The 25621-nt window shown below is 43.6% G+C and overlaps 1 protein-coding gene and 1 non-coding gene across 9 annotated transcripts in view; both read left to right on the plus strand.

Moving 5' to 3' along the window:
- Positions 1-25621, plus strand: part of DOK7 (docking protein 7) — a 104397-nt gene that overhangs the window by 11074 nt on the left and 67702 nt on the right. For 6 of the 8 annotated variants that reach the window (XR_016440678.1, XM_090035493.1, XM_090035494.1 and 3 more), the window contains 2 exons: positions 16322-16441; positions 25317-25424. Coding sequence is in view for 7 of the 8 variants with exons in the window: in XM_090035493.1 (XP_089891619.1) it covers positions 16322-16441; positions 25317-25424 (228 nt within the window). In the remaining variant the exon portion in view is untranslated. The remainder of the gene's footprint in view (positions 1-16321; positions 16442-25316; positions 25425-25621) is intronic. The other 2 variants (XM_090035497.1, XM_090035499.1) reach the window with 2 other exon arrangements.
- On the plus strand, positions 24825-24927 carry LOC149870046 (U6 spliceosomal RNA). The gene has a single exon (XR_016440921.1). It is a non-coding gene; the product is annotated as a U6 spliceosomal RNA (small nuclear RNA).

Raw genomic sequence — 25621 nt, forward strand, 5'->3', positions numbered from 1 at the left:
GAAGAGAGGCTTTTGAGAAGGAGAGAGCAGAGGCTGGTGAGGGAGTTCAGGAAATGGGTTGTATTTCAGAGAAACCTTACTGAGGGCACAGGAACAAACTATCCCGATGTACAGAAGAATAGCAAATATGGCAAGCCCTCAGTGATGAAAGAACAGGTTGGGGACTGTTTAGAAAAGCTGGATGTGTACAAGTTCATGGGGCTGCACGCAATATACCTGAGGGTGCTGAGGGAGTTGGCCAATATAATTGCAGAGCCACCTTATCTTGAAAACTTGTGTGGTGATTGGGGGAGGTTTTGGATGATTGGAAAAAGGGCAACTATAGTGCCCATCTTTAAGAAAGGGAAAAAAGAGGATCCAGGGAACTACAGTGTAGTCAGCTTCACCTCAGTTCCTGGACAAATCATGGAGCAGATCCTCAAAGAATCCATTTCTAAGCACTTGGAGGAGAAGAAGGTCCAGGGGGTCAGATGCAATACACCTGATGGGGCTGAGGGCATTGGCCAATATGATTGCAGAGTGGATTCAACAAGGGCAAGTCATGCCTGACCAACCTGATTGTCTTCTATGATGAGATAACTGGTTCTGTGGGTGTAGAGAAAGCAGTGGACGTGATACACGTTGACTTTAGCAAGGCTTTTGATACTGTCTCCCACAACATTCTTGCAAGCAAGCTGATGAAGTTTGGGTTGGATGAATGGACTGTAAGGTGAACAGACAGCTGGCTGGATTGTGGGTCGTAATCAATGGCTCAATGTCTAGTTGGCAGCCACTATCAAGTGGAGTGTCTCAGGGGTCAGTCCTGGGGCTGGTTTTATTCAATATCTTTATTAATGATCGGGAATATGGGGTTGATTGCACCTTCAGCTAGTTTGCAGATGACTCCAAGTTGGGGGGTAGATAGACTGGCGGGTAGGGCTAGGATTCAGAATGACCTAGACAAATTGGAGGATTGGGCCAAAAGAAATCTCATGATGTTTAATAAGAACAAGTGCAAAGTCCTGCGCTTAGGACGGGACAGTCCTATGCACCGGTACAGACTGGAGGCTGACTGGCTGGACAGCAGCTCTGCAGAAAAGGTCCTGGAGGTTACAGTGGACAGTAAGCTGGATATGAGTCAGCAGTGTGCCCTTGTTGTTAAGAAGGCTAAAGGCATACAGGGCTGCATTGGTAGAAGCATTGCCAGCAGATCGAGAGAAGTAATTATTCCCCTCTATTCAGCAGTGAGGAGGCCACATCTGTGGTACTTTGTCCAGTTTTGGGCCCCCCCACTATAGGAGGGATGTGGACAAGTTGGAGAGAGTCCAGTGGAAGGCAACAAAAATGGTTAGGAGCCTGGGGCACATGACTTAGGAGGAGAGGTTGAGGGAACTGCATTTATATAGTCTGCGGAAGAGAAGACTGAGAGGAAATTTGATAGCAGCCTTTAACTACCTGAAAGGTGGTTCCAAAGAAGATGGAGCTGGACTCGTCTCAGTGGTGGCAGATGACAGAACAAGGAACAATGGTCTGGTCTCAACTTGCAGCAAGGGAGGTTTAGGTTGGATATTAGGAAAAACTTTCTCACTAGGCAGGTGGTGAAGCCCTGAAACAGGTTTCCTAGAGAGGTGGTAGAATCTCCATCCTTTAAGCTTTTTAAGGCCTGGCTCAATGAAGCCTTTGCTGGAATGATCTAGTGGAGGATTGTCCTGTTTTGAGCAGGGGGTAGGACTAGATGACCTACTGAGGTCCCTTCCAACCCTCATTTTCTATGTTTCTAATATTTGGCATTAAACATCAAGCTATTCCAAAGTAGGGAAAGAACAAGAACAGCAAGGGCAACTTTACACGTGCTCCAAGGGGGGCGCTTTAATTGGAGTGGCTCTTGGGAGCCGCTGTAATTAAAATGCCTGCAGCATCTCGTGTATTCAGCATCCCATGCTGTAAAATGGTGGCAGGTGTGCTTTAATTAAAGCTTGTTCAATGACCTTTAGTTGAAGTGCCCCCTGCCCCATTTTGAAGGAAGTATACATGAACTAAGTACATATTAAGGAAGTATACATAAACATAGAATGGTGGTACAGGGAAAAGTCATGAAAGCAAAACCAAAAAAATGATTTACAGTGGACAGGAGATGTTAGAGATAACATGAAGGGGTTTCTTAGAAAAGAAAGACCAGGAAAATGGTAGATGCACCGCTCAGTGGAGAAGGTGAGCTATTAAGCAAGATACAAAGAAGATGGAGCTGGTCATGTACTTAGTTGTGTCAGTTGCACATAGAAAATAAATTATATTGAACTTCCTTAGCAAAATAATATAAATGAAGAGGGAGTTCAAGTCATGATAACTAACGTGTGCACCAGGGACATTTTGACAAAACTGGCTGAATTTAAGTCAGCAGGGCCTTCTGGAATCCCTCCCCCTGTCCAGGAGCTGAATGTACTAAGTGAGGAAATCTTTAAGCCACTGGCAATACATGTAGTCATGGGTGACAGACAAGGCCAACAGAGTAACAGTCTTTAAAAAGAAGGGGAAAAGAATGACCTGGGAAATTATAAACTGGTTGGCTTGACTTCAGTATTTAGGGATTGCTAAAGGAAATGATAAAATATTCATTTTTTACATATGTGGAGGATGAACAGGTGATCTCTGTCACCCAGTATGGATTTGTTTAGGAACAAATCTTGCCAAACTTGATTACCCTTTTTGGTAGCTAAGGGAATGTTATGGACACAATAGACCTTGACTTCAGTAAAGTTTTAACTCAGTCCCATGTGCCATGCTGACAAATAAGCTGGGGAAATGGGTACTAGATAGAATTACCTTTAGATAGTAGATACATAGTTGATTGAATAACTGCAAGAAAAGAATAACTATTAATGGATTGATGTGAGACGAGCAGAAAGTCCTTGTGTGGGATTTCACAGGCATTTTCTTAAGGTCCGCTGCTGTTTTACATTTTTCTTAATGTCTTGAAAGCAGGAATAGAGAGCACATCAATCAAATCTGCAGACAGCGCTGAACTGGCAGGGACTGCAGATGCCTTAAAGCAGGGGTGGGCAAATACGGCCCGCAGGCCACATCCAGCCCGTGAGGCCATTCTCTCTGGCCCATGGAGCTGCTATAAAATGTAGAAAATTAATATTTCTCTGCCCTTGGTTCCTGTCAAAAATGAGGACCCAGTAGGCAGTAGGACCCAGGGGAAGCCCCTGCGGGCTCCGACAGCAGCAGGCCCCCCCAGCCAGAAACCCCAGGGGGGCTTCTGGCCTGGGACCTTGTGGCTGCCCTGCGCCAGAACCTCAGGTAAGGGGGAAAGGGTGGGGAAGGCCAGGGGAGGACCCTGGGCAGGGAAGGAGCCTGGGGAAAAGTGGCCCGGGGAAAAGCTAAGCGCTGTGGGGTCAAGCAGCCCGCCCTGTGCCCAGCCCACCATGCTGCAGCCTCTCGCAGTCTGCCTGGGGCTGTTTGTGCCTGCTCCGGACAACCTTGTGCAGACTGTGAGTGGCTGCAGCAGGGCATGCTGGCCACGGGGTGGGGTAGGGGCCGCTTTTCCCCGCTCTGCACTCAGCGTTTTCCCTGGACTCCTTCCCTGCTCCTTTCTGGCATGGAGGAAAGTGGCCCTTCCTTGACCTGTGGCTGGCGCTTCCTGCTGCAGCTGCTCACAGCCTGTGCAGGGCTCTCTGGAGAAGGCACAGGCAGACCCAGGCGGGCTGCGAGCAGCCGCAGTGTGGGGCGCCAGGCACAGGGTGGGTGAGGGGCCGCTTTTTCCCACCCCATGCTCAGCACTACCTTGTAACCCAGCCCCACTACCAGTCTAGGCCCTGTGTAGCTCAGGGCTCACCCATCTGGGCTGCGCATGGCGACAGCAGCTGCGGCCCCCCTGCTTGTGTGCTGTGCCTTGCGACCGCCACCTCTGTGCTGCCCAGTGTGCGAGCTCTGGGCGGACAGCAGCAGCCAACACTGCCTGGCGTGGCATGCGGGGGGACCACAGCTGCTGCTGCCACGTGCAGCCCCCATGGGCGAGCCTGGAGCCGGCGCAGAGCCCAGGCTGGTAGCAGGGCTGGGTTACAAAAGCAACCTCTCACTCTCAGCACATATCTTGGCTTGGCCCACTTGTTGGTGAACCCAATCTATCCCTAAGCCTCTCTTCACAAGGAGGCCCCACAGAACTGTGTATTGGAAGATCTATCACTGCCTTATTACAAAGAAATAACTGAACAATTCCTATATATTCCAACTACAACAATATCATACGCTTCAACACTACTCACTACAAAATCCCCTTAAAACCCTACCACTATGCAAGATAATTATGTGAAAACTAGCCAACTGCCCGTCAAGAATGGTGGGGTGGGGGAGGAGGGGCTGGGATGGAGTGCTGCACGAGGTGGGGTAGGGGCCTTAGCTCCACCACCCTCTGTCTGGTCCCCAGCACAGTTTTTGAGTCATGGAGGCACTCCCCTACGCTTGGAGCACTCTGACTGTTTCTGTCAGCCGATCAGCGCACGAATAAAGCGTTATGACAGACAAACATGCAGACTTAGGCTTTTATAATATTACATTGGGGCGGGCAGTTATTTCAGGTGGAGGGCCACTTACCCAGTTTTGATAAGCATGTGTAGCCCTGCCCCTTGACAAGTGCCCTACCCCTTGGTCACTATCTTGAGACCAATGTGACAAGGTATAGTCCTCCCTGGTGATGGCCCCTCCCTTCCACTGGGTGTACGCCTCCTTTTTAGCTGGGAGACATTCCCATGTGTTTTTGGTAAGTGGCTGCAGCGTGGGGTGTCAGCCACGGGGCGGGTGAGGGGCTGCTTTTCCCCATGCTCAGCACCAGCTTGTTACCCGCCCTGCTGCCAGTTTGGGCCCTGCGCTGGCTCCGGGCTCACCCTTTGGGGTGCACATGATGGCAGAAGCTGTGGCCCTGCAGTACTTTTTATATTAAACATATCTGTTGTTCCTCTCAGTTAGCCTCTCCAAATCTTGACTTTAAGACTTTTGTCCAGTGAAACTGCTCTGATTTGCAGGAATCTTTGCGGTCATGGTAGGATTTGTTCATACAGGGGCTGCTACAAATTGAACCGGAAACCGACTGTTCACAATCAAAGTAGTTAGCTGTAGAAGAGTGAGGGGTTAACGTGCACTTCACTAGTGCCCAGCCCTCACACCACATACCCTCATTTATTTACATACAGCAAGCTGTACTATATTATCCCCTCACCTGATACTGTTGTGTTCACCTGGCCTTCTCTTTGCCTCCTTGCTTTGATTTTGTAATAGAAATTGATGCATTTTGTTGATTACCTCTGGTGTATTAATGATCTGTAGCTATGATTTGGAAAGGGATATAGTCTTAGGGTACATTTATCTGAAAGTTTAACATATTTTCTCAAAATACAGTGTGATATTAGAGGAAAAGGACATTTTCAAGAACAGAACTAGAACAACTGATCCGGCTGATGCTACAGGAAGTACTGATCAAATGATATTGAAACATGTGACTATATAAGTGAATGTAGACCTTATAAGCTTAGTCATTTTCACATAATGATATTATCTTTCATAGTGGTAGGGTTTTGAGGGTTTTTTTAGTGAGTAATGTTGAAGTGTGTATTAGTGTTGTAGTGAGAATATATAGGACTTGTTCACATATTTTTTTGTAATCAGGAGGTGATAGATCATCAGGAGACTATACTATATAGATTACATATACTTTTTTATTCAGTAATACATAGAGGAGCTATCTCATTCACAGTATTTATTGCATTTTGAAAAGCAGAACATAAATTAAGAAAACATTAAAAAAATTCAGAGTATTTATTAGCCATATTATAGTCTGAGTTTATAGATGTATGTGAATGTACAGTATGTTGTCTGTACGTTGACATGTCACGATGCATGTTATGTGCAGTTTCCATGTTTACTGACCATGTTAGAAAATAATAGAAATACTGTAAGACAAAGCTAGAAAACAGAGTTATCTTTTATATTTATAGTTAAATATAAGATTTACGTGCTTGTATTTTGGAGTTTCTGCTTTATGTTCAGCTAATATATAGGAACTGTGGACTGGAGGGGAACTCCTGGGTCACTGAGTCCAGTATCCTGTGGTCGCAGGCAGCCATGTCATACAGTACTTTAAAAAAAATATCAGGCTATGTGCTGAAAGTATTTAGGGTTCTTGCCCTCAGTATTCCTACAGAAAAGCTGTTAAGAATCTCACTGCCCTGTGGTTGGGAACCTTTTAATTTTCAGCTTAGATTTATTAATGGCCAGTTTATACACATTTGTGCTTGTGCCAATATTGTCCTTTAGCTTAAATAGTTCTTCCCCCTAACCTATGTGTATCCCTGGCAATGTATTTATAGATAGCAATTATATCCCCTCTTAACCTTTATTTTGCTAGGTAAAATAAGCCTACCTCTTTAGTCTTTTCTTGCAAGATAGATTGCATGAAATATTGTCATTCTAGTAGTGCTTTTCTGCACCTGAATTAACCTTTAATGGAACAGTTGACTGGAATTATGTACAACATTCCAAATAAGTCTCACCAGTGTTTTGCACAATAGCATTATTTTTGTATTAACTCTAGAAACACCCCTCCCATTATCTTGCATTGCTTGGTTTCCTTAGCTTCTGTGGTTAAGATGTTCAGCTTGCAGCAAATGGTAAGCACTACAAAAAAGCAAGAATTCGTACATTCAGGTTTTACAAAACTCCTGCCTAAGTAAAGAAAAAATCATATTGCTGTAATAAACTATTAGAAATATATTAAAAAAAAAAGTAAAAGGATGTCTAAAGTAAGGCGAAAACACACCTGTGTCTAAAAAAGGGTCTTCAGAACGAAGTTAAATTTGCCCTCATTTGGTGTATACACACATATTAGCTTTTTGATAGTTAAGCCAGCTTAACCATTTAAAGTCGACTTAACTGTCAGAACGTACACACATATGTGGAGCAGAGTCAACTTAAATGTGATGCAAGATTACACACCTCTGAGGTGTATTACTTTGAGTCTCATTAGTTAACTCTACTTGGCTCACAAGATGGCTGCCACTGTGTCAAGGAGCTGTTCATGTGTACACTCCAGTGTGGCTTAGCTTAAATCAATTTAGGTAAGTCAATTTAAATTGCTTTAAGTCCAGTTAGTATGCGTGTACACGCCCATTAATTTCCTGATTAAAACAGCACTTAAATGCTGTTATGTAGGTTTACTTAAGCATATAGTTAGTTTCATGTGTTTAAGTGCTATCTTGAATAGGAAATCCTTTTTATAATCAGAACCTAAGTAAAATGCTACTCTGATTAATCATGGAAAAGGTGAATGGGACAGAAGTAAGCATCCTGTCATATATACTTAATTCTCCTTTACCTCATCACTCTATTTCTCTTTCTGCCCATGTAGTGGCAAGTCTGGGCTCGTTTCTCTTGTTAAGTAATTACCTAGGGTAACTTTATGGAACAAAGATTTTCTTTATAAAAAGCATAGATTGATGGTCTACATTCAAATATTTTGTCTGCCTTCTAAAATCCTGTATTAGGTAGAATGTTGGGAAGTGTGATTATTGTCTCATTTAATTTCTTTATAACATCCTAAGTGGTATACAGTGTGGTGTCTTTTAGTGTACTCTTTGTCTTGTTTTAATCCATCACTTTTTTTCTCCTAAGCTAAAGTTCTGACTGGAGAGGAAGACTAACTTTATCTTTTGACAGACCCTAAACAAATACATTTGCTGTTGGATGGAATTGATAGTTGTGTGGTTAAGGAACCAGGTTGATTTTTACATGAGAAGTGAATTCATTTCTTATCATTATTGTAGAAGAGGCATGTAAGACCTGAATACTTCCACAGAGACTCTGTGTCTTACTTGTTCAAAATATTTTCCCTTACAGGTATGTTATGAGGATAAATGAATGCAAGGCAGTCATAAACTATGACTGCCAAAAATGAACAGAAGAGTTAATGCACTTTAATAAATATTATTGATTCAGAATGTACTTTGAATACAGCTGGCTTAGCACAAATAAACTGTCAACATGATTAATAAGAATTTCAGAACCTTGTTTAGCTAGGTAGGAAAACATCTGAGACAATGCGGTTGTTACAGATTTTAGATCGGGAGCATTTTTATGCGAGTAGCTGATTGTTTCTGAAGCTGAAAAAAATGTTCTTGTCTCAATTTCTTATTCTGTTACCCTGAATGGCACAAGTAATCTTTAGTGCTAGAGTGGGTAGAGAATACATTGCTCACAGGGTCGGTAATGACTGGGATGAGAAGCCTGTAGGTTGCCTATAGGTTCATGTGATAATGAGGTCAGTACCGACCAAAACTGAGTGTTTGCAGGAACATTCTTGGTCTAGAGAGCTGTGTTAGAATACCTATAAATGCAAAAATACCCACTCAAATTCAGCATGGGATCAAGATCTCTTACATTCATGTATTTCAGCCCACAACTGGGAAAAGATTCTTGAGTCTTCTTTGCAGTTGCCCCTACCTTCTCTGCAAGTATCCCCATTCTGTGGAGGCAGCCCCTTGAACGCCAGGCTACTAGACTAAGGGGTAGCTGACAGCAGCATCAGTTGTATTTTTCATGGTCTCACTGCTGTTTTGAGGAAAGGGAGAGAAGGCACATTTTGCGTCTGTTACCAGAAATCTCTTTAGTGGGTGACTCGGAGTGACTGGCCCTTGGAAAGCTTGGTGGAATAGAAGCGAGGTCCCATGTAACCAGAGGAGCTCACCAGCATATGCAAGTTTCATAGTTTCTAGGGTTGGAAGGGACCTGAGCAGATCATCGAGTCTGACCCCCTGCCGTGGCAGGAAAGCATACTGGGGTCAAACGACCCCAGCAAGGTGTTCATCTAGCCTCCTCTTAAAGACCTCCAGGGTAGGAGCCAGCGCCACTTCTCTTGGAAGTTGGTTCCAGATCCTAGCTGCCCTGACCGTGAAGTAGAGCCTCCTGATGTCTAGCCTAAATCTACCCTCTGCCAGCTTGTGACCGTTATTCCTAGTCACTTCTGGTAGTGCTTGGAGGAACAGGGACTCCCGCAGTGTGGGGGTGGCTGTTTCGGTCCCTGCTCAGGAAAATGTAGGTAAAGAAATCGTTAAATAGGTTAGCTTTGTCATTTGGTGTGATGACCAAATTACCTAGCATGTCTTGCAGAGGCCCCACGTTACCCGGAACCTTCTTTTTGCCCCCTATGTATTTAAAAAAGGATTTCTCGTTGCCCTGGATCCAGGAAGCTAGCCCCAGTTCCATCTCCGCCTTGGCCTTCCTGACTGCCCCCCTGCATCCCCGAGCAACCGCTGTACAATCCTCCCTAGTGATGGCCCCTCCCTTCCATTGGGTGTGCGCTTCCCTTTTAGGCAGCAGACTTTCTCGGATGCTTTTGGTGAGCCATGGGGGCTTTTGTGCCCTCCTGCCCCCTTTGATCCATCACAGGGCCAATGAAATTTGTTGGTAAGCAGGTAAGTGTTGAGGCCTGAACTGTACATAGAGTTTCTGTTTTCTGTGGATCCTAACTTGCAGCGCTTGTTCTACTGCCAGCTTTTGCAAATGCCCTATACACAGTAGGCTCTGGAGTTTTCACATACGCTCGGTGCAATATGGGAACCAGCTGACTAGCTGTTTTTAATGGACACGTGTTCACGTCAGGATTGGCATTAATGGGAGTCCCAGTTGGCAGTTTCAGCAGGGAGGCAAAGGCCTGACTGAGCCATGTGGGCTGAGTATCATGTCACCTCTACAGGGGTCCCTCAAGGTCAGGATTAAAGCAGACTGTTGGAACAGTCTGAAAAACTTGCATGGGTATAATGCAAGTACAGTGCAAGTGCAGTGAAGTACCATTCTGTAGCTATAGGACTTCAGTCCTCATGATTGTCTAAGTGGCTCCTTTCCCAAATAATAAATTTACCAAAAACTTTACTAACTTTTCATTTTATGCAGCTAGGCAGAAAGTCTTGCTTATTTTGGAGTGTTCATGTAAGTTATTTCCGGTGTGCGGTGCATTTTGATGGTAGGTTTTTGGAGCAAGTTTTGTTGGGAGCAGGGAGGGTTGTACATAGGTTTAAAAAAAGCCCAGACATAATTCAGTAAGACGCATGCAGTTTTGCAAGTTTGGTAATTTTAACATTTGGGAGACTGATTGTACATTACCTTACTGCCAACTGTCACTAACTCCTGGCTTAATGTTTCAGTCTTATGTGATTGGCTGCAGCCTGCTTTTCACTTCGTCCCTTATCTATGGAGAGAGAGCTCTTCAATCTAGTAAACAGCTGCATGGTATTACAGTGATGCATACCACATATTCCTTGGCTTCCAAATGCTTGTGCTGTGAACTGTGTTCCAACACATGACTGGGATGTATAATTTCTAGTAGTAGAGAACTTCTCAATTGAGATATAGCACACTATAGAAAGAAAGAAAAGGTCTGCAAATGCATGTACTGTATTCAGAGTTTAGAAACAGTATTCCAGAAATCTGCATATACGTTCATTCATCCTGTGATGTTTTACCAGGACTCATAGCTGCAGTTTTTCCTATTGGTAAAGTAAGAGAAAGGACATTATGGCAATGGGCTTGGTCAAATCAGATTTAGACCAAATCTCAGAAAAATAGCTTGCTATCTCTAAGAACAGTGGAAGCTATGGGCTCATTGAAGGCTTCCATGCAGAGACTGGAGAGTCATATATATGATGAGATGGTTTAGGAATAGTGAATCCTGCATCTGTGTGGGCAGTTGGTTTTAATGACCTTGGCGTTCCCTTTGAACCCTGTGTTTCAATGGTTGTGGTCACCTCTTATGAGAGGTGGTCAGATATTTTCATTATGGGGCACATAAAGGAGAGATTTCACTTTACAGCTGCAGGAGTTGCCTTTCTGTTTACTCTGTGTGGGTGTGCTGCTATTAATGTGACTTCACTGAGGATGTCTGAATACACCCAGTTCATTGCTTTTAATTTCAACAGTCACAAATTTCATTCAGCAACTGTTGTAACAAAGCACTTGGAAGGTCAAGCTTTAGGTTACTGTACCTAATTTTACATAATTTGATTGAAATTCACCTATCCATGAAAGCCATCCATGTTGGGGTGCCCTGTGCATGCCTTTGTGGCACCAGACGGGGCATTTTGTGGGCGCAGTTTTCAGAAGGAATCCAGAACAAACCTTGTTTATGCAGGGAAGGAGGCATTGTACTTACCTGCCTTACAAGGAACCAGTGCCTGGAAGACTGACATGGTAAGCTTGGTAGGACAGAGGCCACTCTTCCACCCCCAACCGTGGGAATCATATCTACATAGCAGACTTCAGATACTCAAACTCTTGGGCACAAACCAGCACTTCAGCATGCCCATTCATGTTGCTTTTTGATGGCTTTACTCAAGACCCTTTAGAATGGGGCATTAGTATTTTTCAGCATAACGTGATCAGACTGTTTTAGTCTCTTTAGATTGACTGATGCTTGAGTCTCTGTGTCTGTACATGTAACCAAAGAGAATGCAGCGGGCTTGCTTGCAGGAATAAGACAAATAATAAAATATCACTGTTGCCCTGAGGAAAGTAGTTTTGATTTTGAATTGCCTTTACTGCTCTAATCTGTGTATAAACCCTTATGTTACTGAAACATAGGTTAGGGTATTAGTAGTTTTCTAACCTGAGTCATGACTAAGGTCTCTGGGGCTTTGTCTCTGCTAGAAAGTTTTTGGTCATATGACTGTGGAGATGCTAACTTAGATTTGGGCTGTTTTACCTTACATGAGTGCAGGGTTTGTTAGAGTAGGCAAGGAGTATTCTTACCCTCTGAATTGCACCAGCCTTGCACAAATCAGGGTAGCATGCAGAGGGAGAATGCCCCCTGCTCCCTAAAGCAAGGGTGTCAGACTTATCTGGTCCCGTGGGCTGGATGGAGTGCAGTGGAGCCGGTCCACAGACCTCTCTCCCCCAACCCAGATAGCGCTGCAAATGGCACCTGCTCCAGCTGGTCTGTGACCTATGCTGCACATGGCACCTGAGCTGCTGGTCCAGAACTGCATCCATGAGGCAACTACTGTAGTCAATCTGGGACCCATATCGCAAGTGTTACCCATGGGTGATGTGTGCAGTGTGGATCACAGACAGGCTGGAGTGAATGCTGTATGTGGTGTCTGCCCTGGACTGGCTAGGCAGGGCGCTGCTTGCAGCACAGATCCCAGACTGGCTTGAACAGGTGCAATTCTGGACCAGCTGGAGCAGCCACTGGAGAGGATGCTGTGTGTGGTGCAGATCCAGGGCCCTGCACACAAGGCCTGTCTGGCATTCACCCTATGGGTTAATTCAGACCCAGGGGCAGCACCAGGGGCTTTGCAGGTCAGGCCATATCTTTGACACTTTTTCCTCCCTTTCACTGCATCCCCTAGGCTAGTACAGCTTAGCACTGTCCTCAGCAAAGTCACTAGTGTGCTATTAGGCAATACTTTTAATTGTGAATAAATAACAGGCTGTTTTTTACATGTATTTAGCAAGAGTGAAAACAGGATCAACAGCTCAGTATGTTGCAGCTGTATATGATGATTATAAGATTACTGCTATAGGACTTGCAGGCTTTAGTCCAGTATCCAAACTGGCTGTTGTACAAAGAAGTGAAAATAAAGGATTCCCAACCCCAGCAAAATTACTGAGTTTATGACAAGTTATCCCTCTACAAGTAGATGAAACAGAAGCGAGTGAGGTGGTAGAAGAAAACAGCAAGAAATGTACATTTTGTCTGGAAAATGGTAGGCTCTGCTTATCTCCTACCCAGCTCGGTCAGACAGGAGTGATTTGTAGGCTTTGTGACAAAGGTAAGTTTTTTAAAAGAGTTTGTGAATGCAGATATGGTGACTGTTTCATATGGGAGGACACAAAGCAACTTAAGGAACTGGAGAACTAACAGCTGAGGAAGGCTGTGACTTTTGGACTGAATTGATCAATAGTATGGTAGACTCTCTGAGGCGGGGAAAAGCTAATAGTTATGAATCCTTGCAGATGAAATATAATATATCTTTTATTTGTTGTGGCAGAAAAGTAGGGACCAAGGGAGGGATAAAATGAGATAACATGGTACAAGCAATAAATCAGGAATCTCTGGCAGCAGTGTTTTGGATAGATTTGGATGGGGTAAGGCCAGAAAGAAAAAGATTAGTGTTACATGATTAAGGATTTTGACAAGAGGAAAAGAAGTGGTAGCGTTTTTTATGGAGAATGTTCTAGGGAAAGAAGTGGTAGGATTTTCATACTTCTTGGATAGGTTTTGGGAAGGTGGAGTTATGGCATATGTCCAAATTGTAGGCCTGATTTACTAGTAGAATAATGGCCACAGTAGTTGCGGTTCAGTGGTAGACTCCGTGTCTGTCACGTGGGAGACCTGGCTTTGATTTGTGGACATGCATGTAACTACAGCCATTGAGGCACTGAGCATCTGGACTCTGGCATTTGGATTCTGTCTCAGTTGGCCTAAAGAGGGAATGGAAATTCTGGGCAGCCTCCACTCCTCCGTGCTCTTGCCTAGGCGTACGTGCCGAAGGTCTGGGTGACCTCTCACGCATAGACCATGATCTAGAAGGATCAACGTTTGCCTAGTACTAGTTTGCTTATCCACACCATGGGACAAGCTTCTGTACCTTGCCCTTCTAGTATGCTTCTGCTTTACTTTGCAGGGACCTGCAATAGTTCTGTCTCCATTCCCACTCAGTCATTGCACTTTGTCCTGAGCCTGCCAATTATGGCAGAGGCTTTTGGGATGTGAGGTGAAGTCATTTTTTACTTGAGCTGGATTCAAATGGCAGCCTACAAGTAAAAGGTTTTATAGGGTAATTGCAAGTCTCCTGAGCCATCCAGTCTGCTATAACTTGTGCAGTTCAGTGCTTGCCTGTTTGATTTATTTATCTAATGATTCTCATTCTAATTTTGTTTGGTGCTATTCTTAATGAATGGAAAGCAAAGTATCAGAACAGAATGAAGGGTAAAGATCTGATGACAACTCATAGAATCACATTACACTGTTAATAATAGGCACGCATGACTGGTCCTAGTTGTTTGGTAAGGAGGAAATGAGTACACTGTTTATTAACTTCGTATACTGTATGAGAATAATTATGAAAGGATCAAATCTTGTTTCTATTGACAACAGTAGGCTGAATTAGTCTTTTTGTTATAGTGATGTTAATATGGAGTTACTTCTTTAATTTAATTTAATTGAAATTACATTGGCTATGCATAACACTGGAATAATTGAGAACAGAAATGAGAAGTGAATGGGAGCTTTGCTATTGACCTTGTTGGAATCAGGAGTTGGCTCTGGTTGATGTTTTTAATATTTTTTAAGCTTCTCAAAATTATTTTGTTGTGTGGAGACCATATTGTCTTTGAACCGATAGTTCTCAGACAGTGGAAATCTAAATAGGTAGAAGTGCAGGGCTGGATTGTAACCTGCACGTCTGAGCAGCCCTCTCTGTTTCCTCTTCCTTCATGGTGTCCTGTGGCCGACTCAACAGATACTGAGCAAGTTTTTGTTCTTGCACAACTAGATCATACTGTGTAGTAAATACATATACTTTAATTGCACTTTGATTATGATAATTTATGAGCTTGAAGAAGGATAAATTCGTCTGGTCCTTATAGACCACTAATCACCAGCATATATAGGAGCTGTAGTAGATAACAACTAGACAAATCCTCGCAAACTACAGGCAAATTCAGGTCTGAAATTCATGATTCTGAATGTAATGTCTGAACTGGAAACCCTAATGCTAATACAGTTTTTAGCATTAAAACTGGGAGAGAAACTTAACTTCATGGTTAAACCATTTCTCACTACAGTAAAAGCTGTGCTAACTGGCATTTTACTAACTGGAATACTCTGTTAACCAGAATTTCCAATGTCCCCCAATACAAATCCTCACTTCAGCAACCGGAATCTTTGCTGAGTCTGTCCAGCATGTGCACCAAGTATTTCTGTTGTTTGCATTAGTAAGTGGTGCTGCTGATAGAGGAGCTTCTGGGAGCCCTTCTAGTTGATAGCTGCATAGGCGGAGGGAGAGAAAATGTGTGTGTGAGCATGGCAGGGCTGAGCATGCGTGTGCGCGTACACTCCTCCAGCGGGAAAGTCTGCGAGGGAAGGGGCGGGGGAGGAGAAGAGGACCTGCGTGGGGCAGAGTGGACTGCTGCTGTGGGCTGGGGCCTGTATAACTCTCAGATAACCGGAAGTTTTAGATAACCAGCACTCCCTTACCCCACTCATGTCAGATAACGAAGCTTTTACTGTATTAGGGATCAAGATTAGATCTAATGTGCAGGGCAGATTATCTCATTTATACCTATTGTGTAGTTCTTATATTCTCCTCTAAAGGTCTGGTCTTAGTACAGTTGGAAATAGGACCTGGGATTAGATGGATTTTGGGTCTTACCTAGGATAGAAGTTCCTAAATATGAAATCGAAGATTCAGATCTGAAATGGAACATTTAGCCCAGTCTCAAAGAGTTTGATTTCTGCAGTTCATATCTGAATATGTAAATCAATAAGAGCTGGTCAGAAATTTTTTGGTGGAACTTTTTCCTGTTGAAAAACGCTGATCCAATGAAATTGAAATGTGTTTTAATCTTCTGAGAGGGTTATCTCCATGGTTTCCTTGCAGGTGGCCCACCTCCCTCAGTCCACTAGGTTGCCATAGAACTTAGGAGACCAAGGTTCCTCATGGCTTTTTGGCCCCCAGCTCTGCAGAAAGACTGCTGTGTTTCTGAGCACTTCAGTGCTACCAGTTCCACATGGAAAAAATTTTTAAAAAGCAAAAATAAATATTTCTGTTTTTAAAAATCATTTTTGTGACTTCTCTTCTGCAACAAATGTCAAAACTTTATGATTCATTTCAATGTGGAATTACTTTTATTTAAATTTTCAGACATGTCCTATGCAGTGGGAATCCTGAGTCCTGAGCTACCCTAAAATAAATCTCCTGAGTTCTAAAGCCAAAATCTGACAAAGCTTTGATCTGAGAATTTTAATTTGCAAATAAGATTAGAAGACTCAGGCAGCTGTCGTTGCCCACTGCTTGCATTTTGACTTTGTTTAATTGAACAAGTCTCAGAAGGTTAACACAGGCGGTAGAAATGATTAGATAGTTATTGAATTTGCTTTTGGTTTTACAGCCCAGAGTGTGTTGACCTTCAATTTGTTCCTTTTACTCCCCTCCCCCCCCCGAGAACATGTTTTGTTGGGGTTTTATTTTCTCAAGGCCAACACCGTCTTTTGATCACTATTAAAAATGTTTCTTATAAATATACCTCTCTTGTTTAAATGGAAAGTCTGTATTAATGTTATGCTTTCTTGCAGGGGCTGGTGTTTTTTTCCTTTCTTGTGCTGAAGGGGAGCAGATCAGCTTTCTGTTCGACTGTATCGTTCGTGGCATCTCCCCGACGAAAGGCCCTTTTGGGTTGCGTCCAGTCCTACCAGGTTAATATAGGAAGTATAGAGTAACCATGCAAAGTAGGAACTTGCTATGTCTAGCACTTATTGCTCTGATTGGAATTACAGCTTGCAGACACCAAGGGCATGGAAAGTGCAAAGTGGTTTTCATTCTGAAATGTCACAGTGCAGATTTATCAGTTGAATGTACCCAGTTTCCCCTGCTGCTCTGGCTCATTCATACTTCTGTGGCTGCTGGCCTTTGCCATGTCTTATCTACCTGTATTAAAATATAATATTTTGAATAGAGATGACCCCAAACCAGACCTGGTGTTTAAATACTCACAGTTCAAGCCTGGACCCCCATCTTTATCTGGCAAAGGGTTGTTTTATTAGCAAGTTACTGAATCCAAGCCCTGGAGCACTAACTTTGCCGCATTTAAAATTCTGAGCCTATTTCAAATTCCTCTGTAATCACTGGGGAAAAAAAACACTTGAATTGTCTTTAGAGGGCTTTTGATCAGGCCCCTAGACTTGATCTGAATTTTACAGTGTGGCATCTTCTCTGGTGTCTAAAGATTAAATGCCTTTTTTCTATTTCATGGTAAATGCTGCCTGCACTGTGATGTTCAGAGAGGAAATTAGATGTGATCGTAGGGAATCCTATTGCCTTTTGGTTTTAGTGTTTGAGGAAATGTAATATACAGTTGGAAGGAGTGCATTAAGCAGGGCAGGAAGGTGAAAAATGAAACTATAGAAAAATGGCTGTGAAGTGTCCCTGGGGGGAGAGGGAGCATTTCGAATGGTGGGAGGCAAGATAGAATTTCACATTTGAAGCAAATGTTCTTTGTACTTCCATGGTAAAATGTATTTTAGTGTTTTCATCATAAGAGTGCTTTTACAGGATTTATTCACTGCTGCAAGCACACAAACTAGCTTAGGACTAGCTTGAATAAAAATCTTGGGTGCATACGGGGTAGGCATTGTGACGTCTAAATCTTAGGCTCCTGGCCCCTGAGAATCCAAAGCCCAGAATTAGGTTTTGGGCTTCCTGTATAGGACATTGGGTCAATCAGGTGCCTCAGAAGGGTGACCCAAAAACTGCCTGTGACAGGTTCTGAGGGGTGTTCCCTTGGAAGTTGGTTCCAGATCCTAGCTGCCCTGACAGTGAAGTAGTGCCTCCTGATACCTAGTCAAATCTACCCTCTGCCAGCTTGAGACTGTTATCCCTAGTCACTCCTGGTAGTGCCTGGGGGAATAGGGACTCCCCCAGTGCCTGCTGGTCCCCTCTGACTAGTTTGTAACAGGCCACTAGATCCCCCCTCAGCCTTCTCTTGTGCAGGCTGAACAGGTTCAGGTCCCGTAGCCTCTCCTTGTAGGGCCTGCCCTGCTACCCCCTGATTATGGAAGTGGCCCTCCTCTGGACCCTCCCCATGTTGTCCACATCCCTCTTGAAGTGCGGCGCCCAGAACTGGACGCAGTACTCCAGCTGCGGCCTGACCAGTGCCGCATAGAGGGGGAGGATCACCTCCTTGGACCTGCTTGAGATGCATCTGTGGATGCATGACAAGGTGCGGTTGGCCTTCCTGACCGTGTCCCCACATTGCCGGCCCATGTTCATCTTGGCATCAGTGATTACTCCAAGATCCTTTTCTGCCTCTGCACTGATGAGAAGGGAGTTCCCCAGCCTGTAGGTATGCTGCTGGTTCTTCCTCCCCAGGTGCAGCACTTTGCACTTGTCGGTGTTGAATCCCATCTTATTCTCATCCACCCACCCCTGTAACCTGTCTAGGTCTGATTGCAGCCTATTCCTCCCTTCTAGCGTGCCCACATCCCCCCACATCTTTGTTGCCCTCCACTGGACTCTCCAATTTGTCTACATTCTTTCTGTACTGGGGGGCCCAAAATTGGACACAGTACTCCAGATGTGGCCTCACTAGTGCCGAATAGAGGGGAAGAATCACTTCTCTCAATCTGCTGGCAATGCTCCTACTAATGTAGCCCAGTATGCCATTAGCCTTGTTCATGACAATGACATGCTGTTGGCTTATATTCAGCTTCTTGTCCATTGCAACCCCCAGGTACTTTTCTGCAGAGCTGCTGCTTAGCCACTTGGTCCCCAGCCTGCGTGGGATTGTTCCATCCTTAATGCAGGACTTTGCACTTGTCCTTATTAAACTTCATGAGATTCTGTTTGTCCAATTCTCCAGTATACTGAAGTCTTTCTGAATCCCAGCCCTATCCTCCAGTGTATCTACTACTCCCCCCAGCTTGGTGTCATCTGCAAACTTGCTGAGGGTACACTCCATCACCTCTCCCAGGTCACTGATGAATATATTGAGGAAAACTGGTCCCAGTACTCACCGCTGGGGCACTCCACTAGACTTCAAGCCACTGATTACTACTGTCTGAGCCTGATGATCTAGCCAGTTTTCTGTCCGCCTTAGAGTCCGTTCATCCAACCCATACTTCCTTAGCTTGCTTGTGACAGTGTTGTCCAGCAGGTCTTCTCAGATGGTTGAAAAAACGTGTCTGAGAATGGATGGAACATTCTCAGCCTTCATGAAAGAAGTGATAGATAAAGTCCATCATCCAGCAAAACTCTAGCTAGACCCTTTGCTGGTTATAACTAAATAAAAAAAGCAACCCCCCCCATGTCCAAAAAGAGATATGAAACATTCTATGTGAAGCAACCTGATTGTGGTCCCTTATTTTGTCCCTTATAGGAAATGTAACTTTGCATAAACCTACATTTCAGTCCTGTATTTATCGTGTCATTTGGAAGCTTGTATCGAACTCCTTAATATATATATAGTGTATATGATACTGACATAACAACACTACGCTGTGCACAATGCCAGTGATTCAGCTGCAGACTAAATTTCTTTATCGACTGTTCCATTACACAGAAGGTACTGTATTACTTGAAAAGGTCAAGTCACCACCAGCTGCGTACTGTATCTGGCAAGAGTATCAAAATCCACCAAATCTGTTGAAAGGGGTATATTAAAAGAATTAGTCACCCATATACCTCAGTTTACTAGAACAGAACTTCCTTGCTAACGTCCATAGGATTATAGGAAAGTAGGGCTGAAAAAGACCTCACAAGGTCATTTAGTCCAGTCCCTTGCTCAAGGCAGGATCATCCCTGACTAAACCATCCTCGTCAGGTGTCTCTTTAACCTGCACCTGAAAATTTCCAGGGATGGAGACTTCACAACTTCTCTAGGTACCCTGTTCCAGTCCTTGACTATCCTCACTCAGAAAGTTCTGCCTAATCTCCAGCCTAAATTTCCTCTGCTGCAGTTTGAGGCTATCACTCGTAGTCCTATCCCCTAGGACCTCAAAGAAAAGACTCTTTTGATCCTGTTTTTTAATTTTCCTTCAGATATTTGAAAACTGTTATTTAATCCCTCCTAAATCTTCCCCAGGTTGTTACTATCAGCATTAAAATTAAGTAGTGCAAATCATGCTCAATACAGTCTGTCTTCCTAAATGTCCTGTTTCTGAAATCTGATTTCCAGAATTTGGTTGGTTTAGAAACTTAGAAGTGAACCAGATTTCTGTCTTCTAATTTGAATTTTGAATCCTTGCATTTAGCAGCACCTCTGACCACTGAAAACTTAAAAACATGTTTGAAAGACTCCTCAATACTTTCAAGAGGAAGGCAGATAGAGCCTTTAATGTTCCTATGTGTTACAAAGGGCATATTTTTACAAATTTAGTGCAGAACTTGGTGCAGTGAAAGGAGTTAGATTGACAGCACGGGCTGAGACTGCATTCTTCTCTCCACAGAGCATGTATTGTCTGGGGAAGCTACGCATTAAGTTTGCTCAAACTGCCCTTCCAGTGTGTGTTTGGAAAGAAGGAAGGGTGATGAATGTCTGCTAACCTTGTATTTGCAGAAAGTTCACATAACCCTTTTATAAGGGGAACAGTATAATTGAATATTAACACGAGGAAACATCAAGGACACAAGGAACAAGACTTATTCTAAAACGGCCCTATTTTCCTGTTTTTTATTTGTGGTAATGTTAAAGTGATTGATTAACAAGTATCCAATTTCTAAAAACGTAAGTCTAAACTGCAGATGCCAGCAGGCACATAGCTACTCTGAAATGACCATTACGTGCCTAGACAACTGTTTTGAGCTTCCCATACTACTTCCCCTTCACTCTTGAAGCTTCAGCTGAAGAGCATGTCTTACCTACCCACTCCCCCCGTACATGTATGACCAGAAAATGCTGGAACCGATCTAGAGGTAGCCTGTGTTGCTACCATTGAGTTCTATGTCTTTGTTGTGCTTAGGGGAAGCAGTGGTAGGTGTCTCCACAGGGGTTTTGGTACCTCAGTTTTTGGTTTGCCACAGTGAGGAGTCAAGTGCGTGGGTGGAATATTCTTGCCCCATGTTGGCATTTAAAAGGGTGCAGTAAAGAGGTGTACGCATATACTTTGGTAGCTCAAATGCAGGAGCTCTAGGAATAGTTTATCTATCCAGTTCTGGAAATTGAGGTTTATTAGTAGAAAAATTGATGTCATTTTGGTACAACTGTATTTCCCAATTGCATACCTTTGTGTATAGAATTGTGCAAATTAAGCATACGATGTGCTTGAATAACTACCGAAATGCTTCCAAACGGAACATCGAGACAAATATAATTAACTTCTTGCCCATAAATTAAAATAAATATTTAGAAAGAAAAGACGTGATACTTCATTTTTATTAACTATTATCACATAACTTTTATTTCTAGAGCTTTGATATTCAGCATAGCATAAGCATGAAAGGCAATTTTTGCTTCACATCATGCGCGTGTGAAAGGAAAAATTCTAGTCAAATAGCAAAGAAAACCAAGCAGCTTCAGCCTGTAGCTTTTTAATGAGGCAAAAAAGCCTTCAGAAGTTATTTGACCACATTATTCCTGGGGTAACTTTGTTAGCACTGTGGGTAGTAGTCAGTGAAGCAACACTTCCAAATGGGCATGAGGTGCTAAATAACAATAAATGGATGAGATGGTGGAAGACTAAACGTTAATCTTTTAACAGTTCTGCATTTTAAGGCCAAATCTGAATGAGCAACAGGAGGTCTTTTGATGAATTGATGAATGTGTCGCTAATCTTATATCTGCTGAAAGTTCACTTAACCTTTTTCTAAATGGAATGCTGTAATTAAATGTTAACATGAGGAAAGTTTAAGGATGCACAGAAAGAGATAAATTGGGAAACTGCCCCCATTTTCCTATTTTTTATTTGTGGCAGTGTTAATTTGACTAATTAAAAAGTGTCCAGTTTCTAAAAGTGAAAGTCTAAATGCATGTGTCATTAGGCACATAGCTACAGGGTACTATATCCAGGGGAATTATCCATCAGCTGTTGGCTCTCTGGAATTCTCTCTGGCCCTCTACACGTGATACAGAGGGACCAGAGTGGGAGAGAGGATCTCATCGTAAATCTATAAGAGCAAAAATCTGACTTAAATTTGCAAAGGAAGGAAGAGATTTAGTCTTTGGTTCCGTCCTTGACTAATTGTGTAAAAAAAGCAACATAACACAGTAATACTTTTTATGAAGCCCACAACGCAAGAACATCTCCAGTAGCTCCTGATTTATTTTAATTCATAATGTTCCAATCTGTAGGTGCTTATTCCATGCTCTTTGAGCTTTGAAATTCATTGATACTACACAAATGTATTCATGTATTGAAAATAGCCCACAATAGACAACTCAGCTGAGTCTAATGAGTGTCCACCAACACTAATGATAAAAATAAAATCCCTTTCATCAGAGGCATCTCAGTCAGTTTAACCTTCATGTAATCCCTACCTAACGGAATTGGAAAGGAGTGGTAGGGGGAAGGTTTCAGGAGGGGAATCAACCTTCTTTAGACCATTTTTCTTTAGAAATGATCAGGTTCTTTTTCAGTATAAGTATAAGCCTTAGCAAGGACTTGCTGAGGTCCAAAATGGGCTGAGCTTTCAGGATAGTGGGGTGGGATCATAGAGCTATCCAAGATATGGTATGAGATATATCTGAGACATGTCAGTCACTGGCAAGAAGGAATTGTAATGTCAATGTATGTGAGGATGACGTGGGGTTGAGACATGACATAAACTTTTTCCAGAGAGTGACACTGAGGTTGCTTACACAAGTGACATTTTTTACATGATTGGGCCTCTGAAAGCACTCTGAAGCTGTGATTTAACATACATGCATGGTTGCAGAGTGCTTTTAAAATGACTGATCATGCAAAAAATTAACCCTGGTCAAATGAAATATTAGATTAAGGTGCTCTAAAGCAGAGCGCTGTAGGGAACTTGTGTCCCCTCCAGGGTTAATTTTCACGTGAAGGTGGGGCTGGGCTGGTTCTTGTGTACCCCAGGGCTGTCAGTGGGAGAGAGGGGGAGCAGCAGCGCAGAGGTGCTTTTGAAGGCCCAGAGCTGATGCAGGGGGAGGGGGCAGGATGAAATTTTTGCCTCGTTGGCCCCCTAGTTACTCTGGCTAGAGTATTGGGAGAACTGAGCCGGGCCTGTGAGGCAAGGGGCTCTGTTCCATCCTGCTCCCCACCCCCAGCTCTGGCCATTCAAAAGCATCTGGCCGCTCTGTGCTGCCACTGTCAAGAGGCCTGGATGGGGGGGTAAGGGAAGGGAGCCCCCTTGCCTCGCAGGCCTGGCTCAGCTCCCCACAATCCCCAGCTAGGGTAGCTGTTGGCGCCCATGAGGTAAAGGTCTGTTGGGGTGGGATGGGGGGAACTCTAACTCATGGCGCTTTATGTAAGTGAGTTAGAGGAAGGCCCTGAACGTCTGTAGGCCCCCTGAGGCCCCCTCCACACGTTAAAGGTATTGCACAATTAGCTGGTTAATTGTACAGTTCACTGAAAGCAGGTACATGTGCAGAGTACCTATCATACTTTAAAAAGCTGCAATCAGCTATCAAGTTAGACCTCAAAAATGTGTACTCATTTTATAGCTGGTAGGTATCCAGCTTTAATCTGCATGTATAGCAGGGTCTCCCCTGTGGCTGGGAGCCATGTCAGCTGACTGGGCTCCCAGCTGTGGGGAGTGCACCTTGCCTAGCCAGGGCTGGGAGTTCTGTAGCTGAGAGGACTCTCAGCCCTGGCAGCTGCCAAATCTGGGTCCTGGCAGTGCCCTGTGGCTGCTAGGACCTAGAGTCCCACACCTACAGATGTTGTGCTCTGGCAGCCACGGGGCATGGCTGTGATCTAGCTCTAGGGGTACAATGGAGCCCCCAGGGCTGAGAGATGACAGCTGCTGTGGCCTCCCATCGCTAGGGGTGCATGAGACTCCCAGGGCTGGGAGATTGTGGCTGCTGTTGTCTCCTGGCCTTGGGGGTGCATGAAACCCCTGAGGCTGGGAGACACTGGCAGCTGCGATCTCCCAGCCCTGAGCTCACAGAATTTGCATCTCCCAGCCGCAAGTGTGTGTGGGGTGCACCCACAGCTGGAAGATCCTCAGCTAAGGGGGCTTCTAGCTATAGGAGCTTGTTTCTTGCTGGTGCAGGGGGAGCTTTGCTTGGCCTGATGGGATCCAGTGCGTCATCCCACAGTCATGCCTCCTGCTGTGCATGTGCAGCATGGCAGGAGGTATGATTGTGTAGCTTGTGCATTAGATCTATTGCACCTTTATCTGCACATGGAGAGGGGCCTTGATAGACTGATCACTTCTTTGTGAATACTTTAAGCCCTGGCCCTTTTATAGCAACCTTAAGGTTTGCTATAAAAACAGACAATGTGTAGTCTGGCCAAATCATTCTCTCATTAGCACCAAAGATGCAGATCAGAAGGGATGGAAAGCCCACCTAGGTGAGGTTCAGAATTACAACTTTTTTACTGAGAAATTTAGCATTATCACATGCAGTTAAAAAATTGTGTCAGGGCATGGAGCATGGGAGATGTTCTGATTCAGCTCATTTCGTGGGTAGCTGTTGTTGTAGGGGTTTGTAGAAATTGTTAAACCTACTGTTTGTCCATTATTTGTTGAACTGAATCTCTTTATGGATATATTGGCAACTGAGGGAGTGAATTAAGCCCAAGTCTTTGAGAATAGATAAACAGAATTTAATGATGTGGAAACCTTGGCTTCTCTAGTTTGGAATTGTTTGTTGGTTCATTAACAGTAAGTTATATTTCCATTTATCCTTTGTCTCTTTATTAAGTGTTTCCATGTAGACTTGTTACAGATGATATTACAACCAGTGTGAGCAGGAACACTGAAAGTGCAGAAGCTAATGTCTATTGTAACTTGCATTCACTTCTTTTCCTATTGAATTACAAGAGCTACTGAAACAGAAGTGATAAAATGAGTTACCAGACCATATCCATTGCAGCTGCTCAACATGACATACATTTTAAAGCTGTTTACAGTAATCTGTCAAATTGCTCTCAAGACTATAGTAATGATTGCTTCCAACATCTGGTTCCATTGTGGTGCGTGGCTGGAAAATGAAACGGTATAGAGAAGAGTGGCATATTCCCTATGAAAGGATCACACACATGTTTGTGAAGCATTCAATATTTTTTCCCCAGTAAGATGGCAGGTTTTTCTTTCATCAAAACATTTATGCTAGAATGACCAAAAATAGATAATATACTACAGGGAATGGTTCTGTACTGGCAGGGAGATGTCCTAGATGATCTAGTTGATCTTTTCTACCTGTAACTTCTATGAGGTTAGATACAGGGTATCTTTTTAAATAGCTGGCCTCAGTCAATGCATGTGGTAGCAAAAATCAAGTATTTTAGGGAACAGTGATGCCTCAAACGTATGCCAGTGTTTGCTGAAGTCCTCTGGTAGAAAATACAGGACAACCACAGATAACGGAGAACGTGGGAGGGTTTGTTGGTATTTTCTTCAAATACTTTCATTTTTTTTCTTTTACATTCTAATGTGTTCATTTCTTTTTTTAAGACCCAAGCACAAATCCAACCTATTCAGAAGAGAAATTGGTCCATGAAGCATTGCAGTTAGAGAAACGGCTGAGCTTACTATCCCATACAAGTCGTCAGGGCAGTGGAGGTGAGAGAGAATAAGCTGTATTACAAACCAGAGAGGCTTCAGAAATGAGAAAATGGTATCATTTTAAAGTGTTGGACCTTTTTAAAAATTGGACATGCTGGTTCATTATGTTGCCACTGCTCTAAGGGCATTAATTAAAGCTTGTTGGAAATGATGGCAGTGGTTTCAGTGGGTCTTGGATTAGGTTCTTGAGTGCC

The sequence above is a fragment of the Crocodylus siamensis genome, chromosome 2 (genome assembly GCF_052110815.1).
Source record: "Crocodylus siamensis isolate JL-2025a chromosome 2, ASM5211081v1, whole genome shotgun sequence".
NCBI lineage: Eukaryota > Metazoa > Chordata > Crocodylia > Crocodylidae > Crocodylus > Crocodylus siamensis.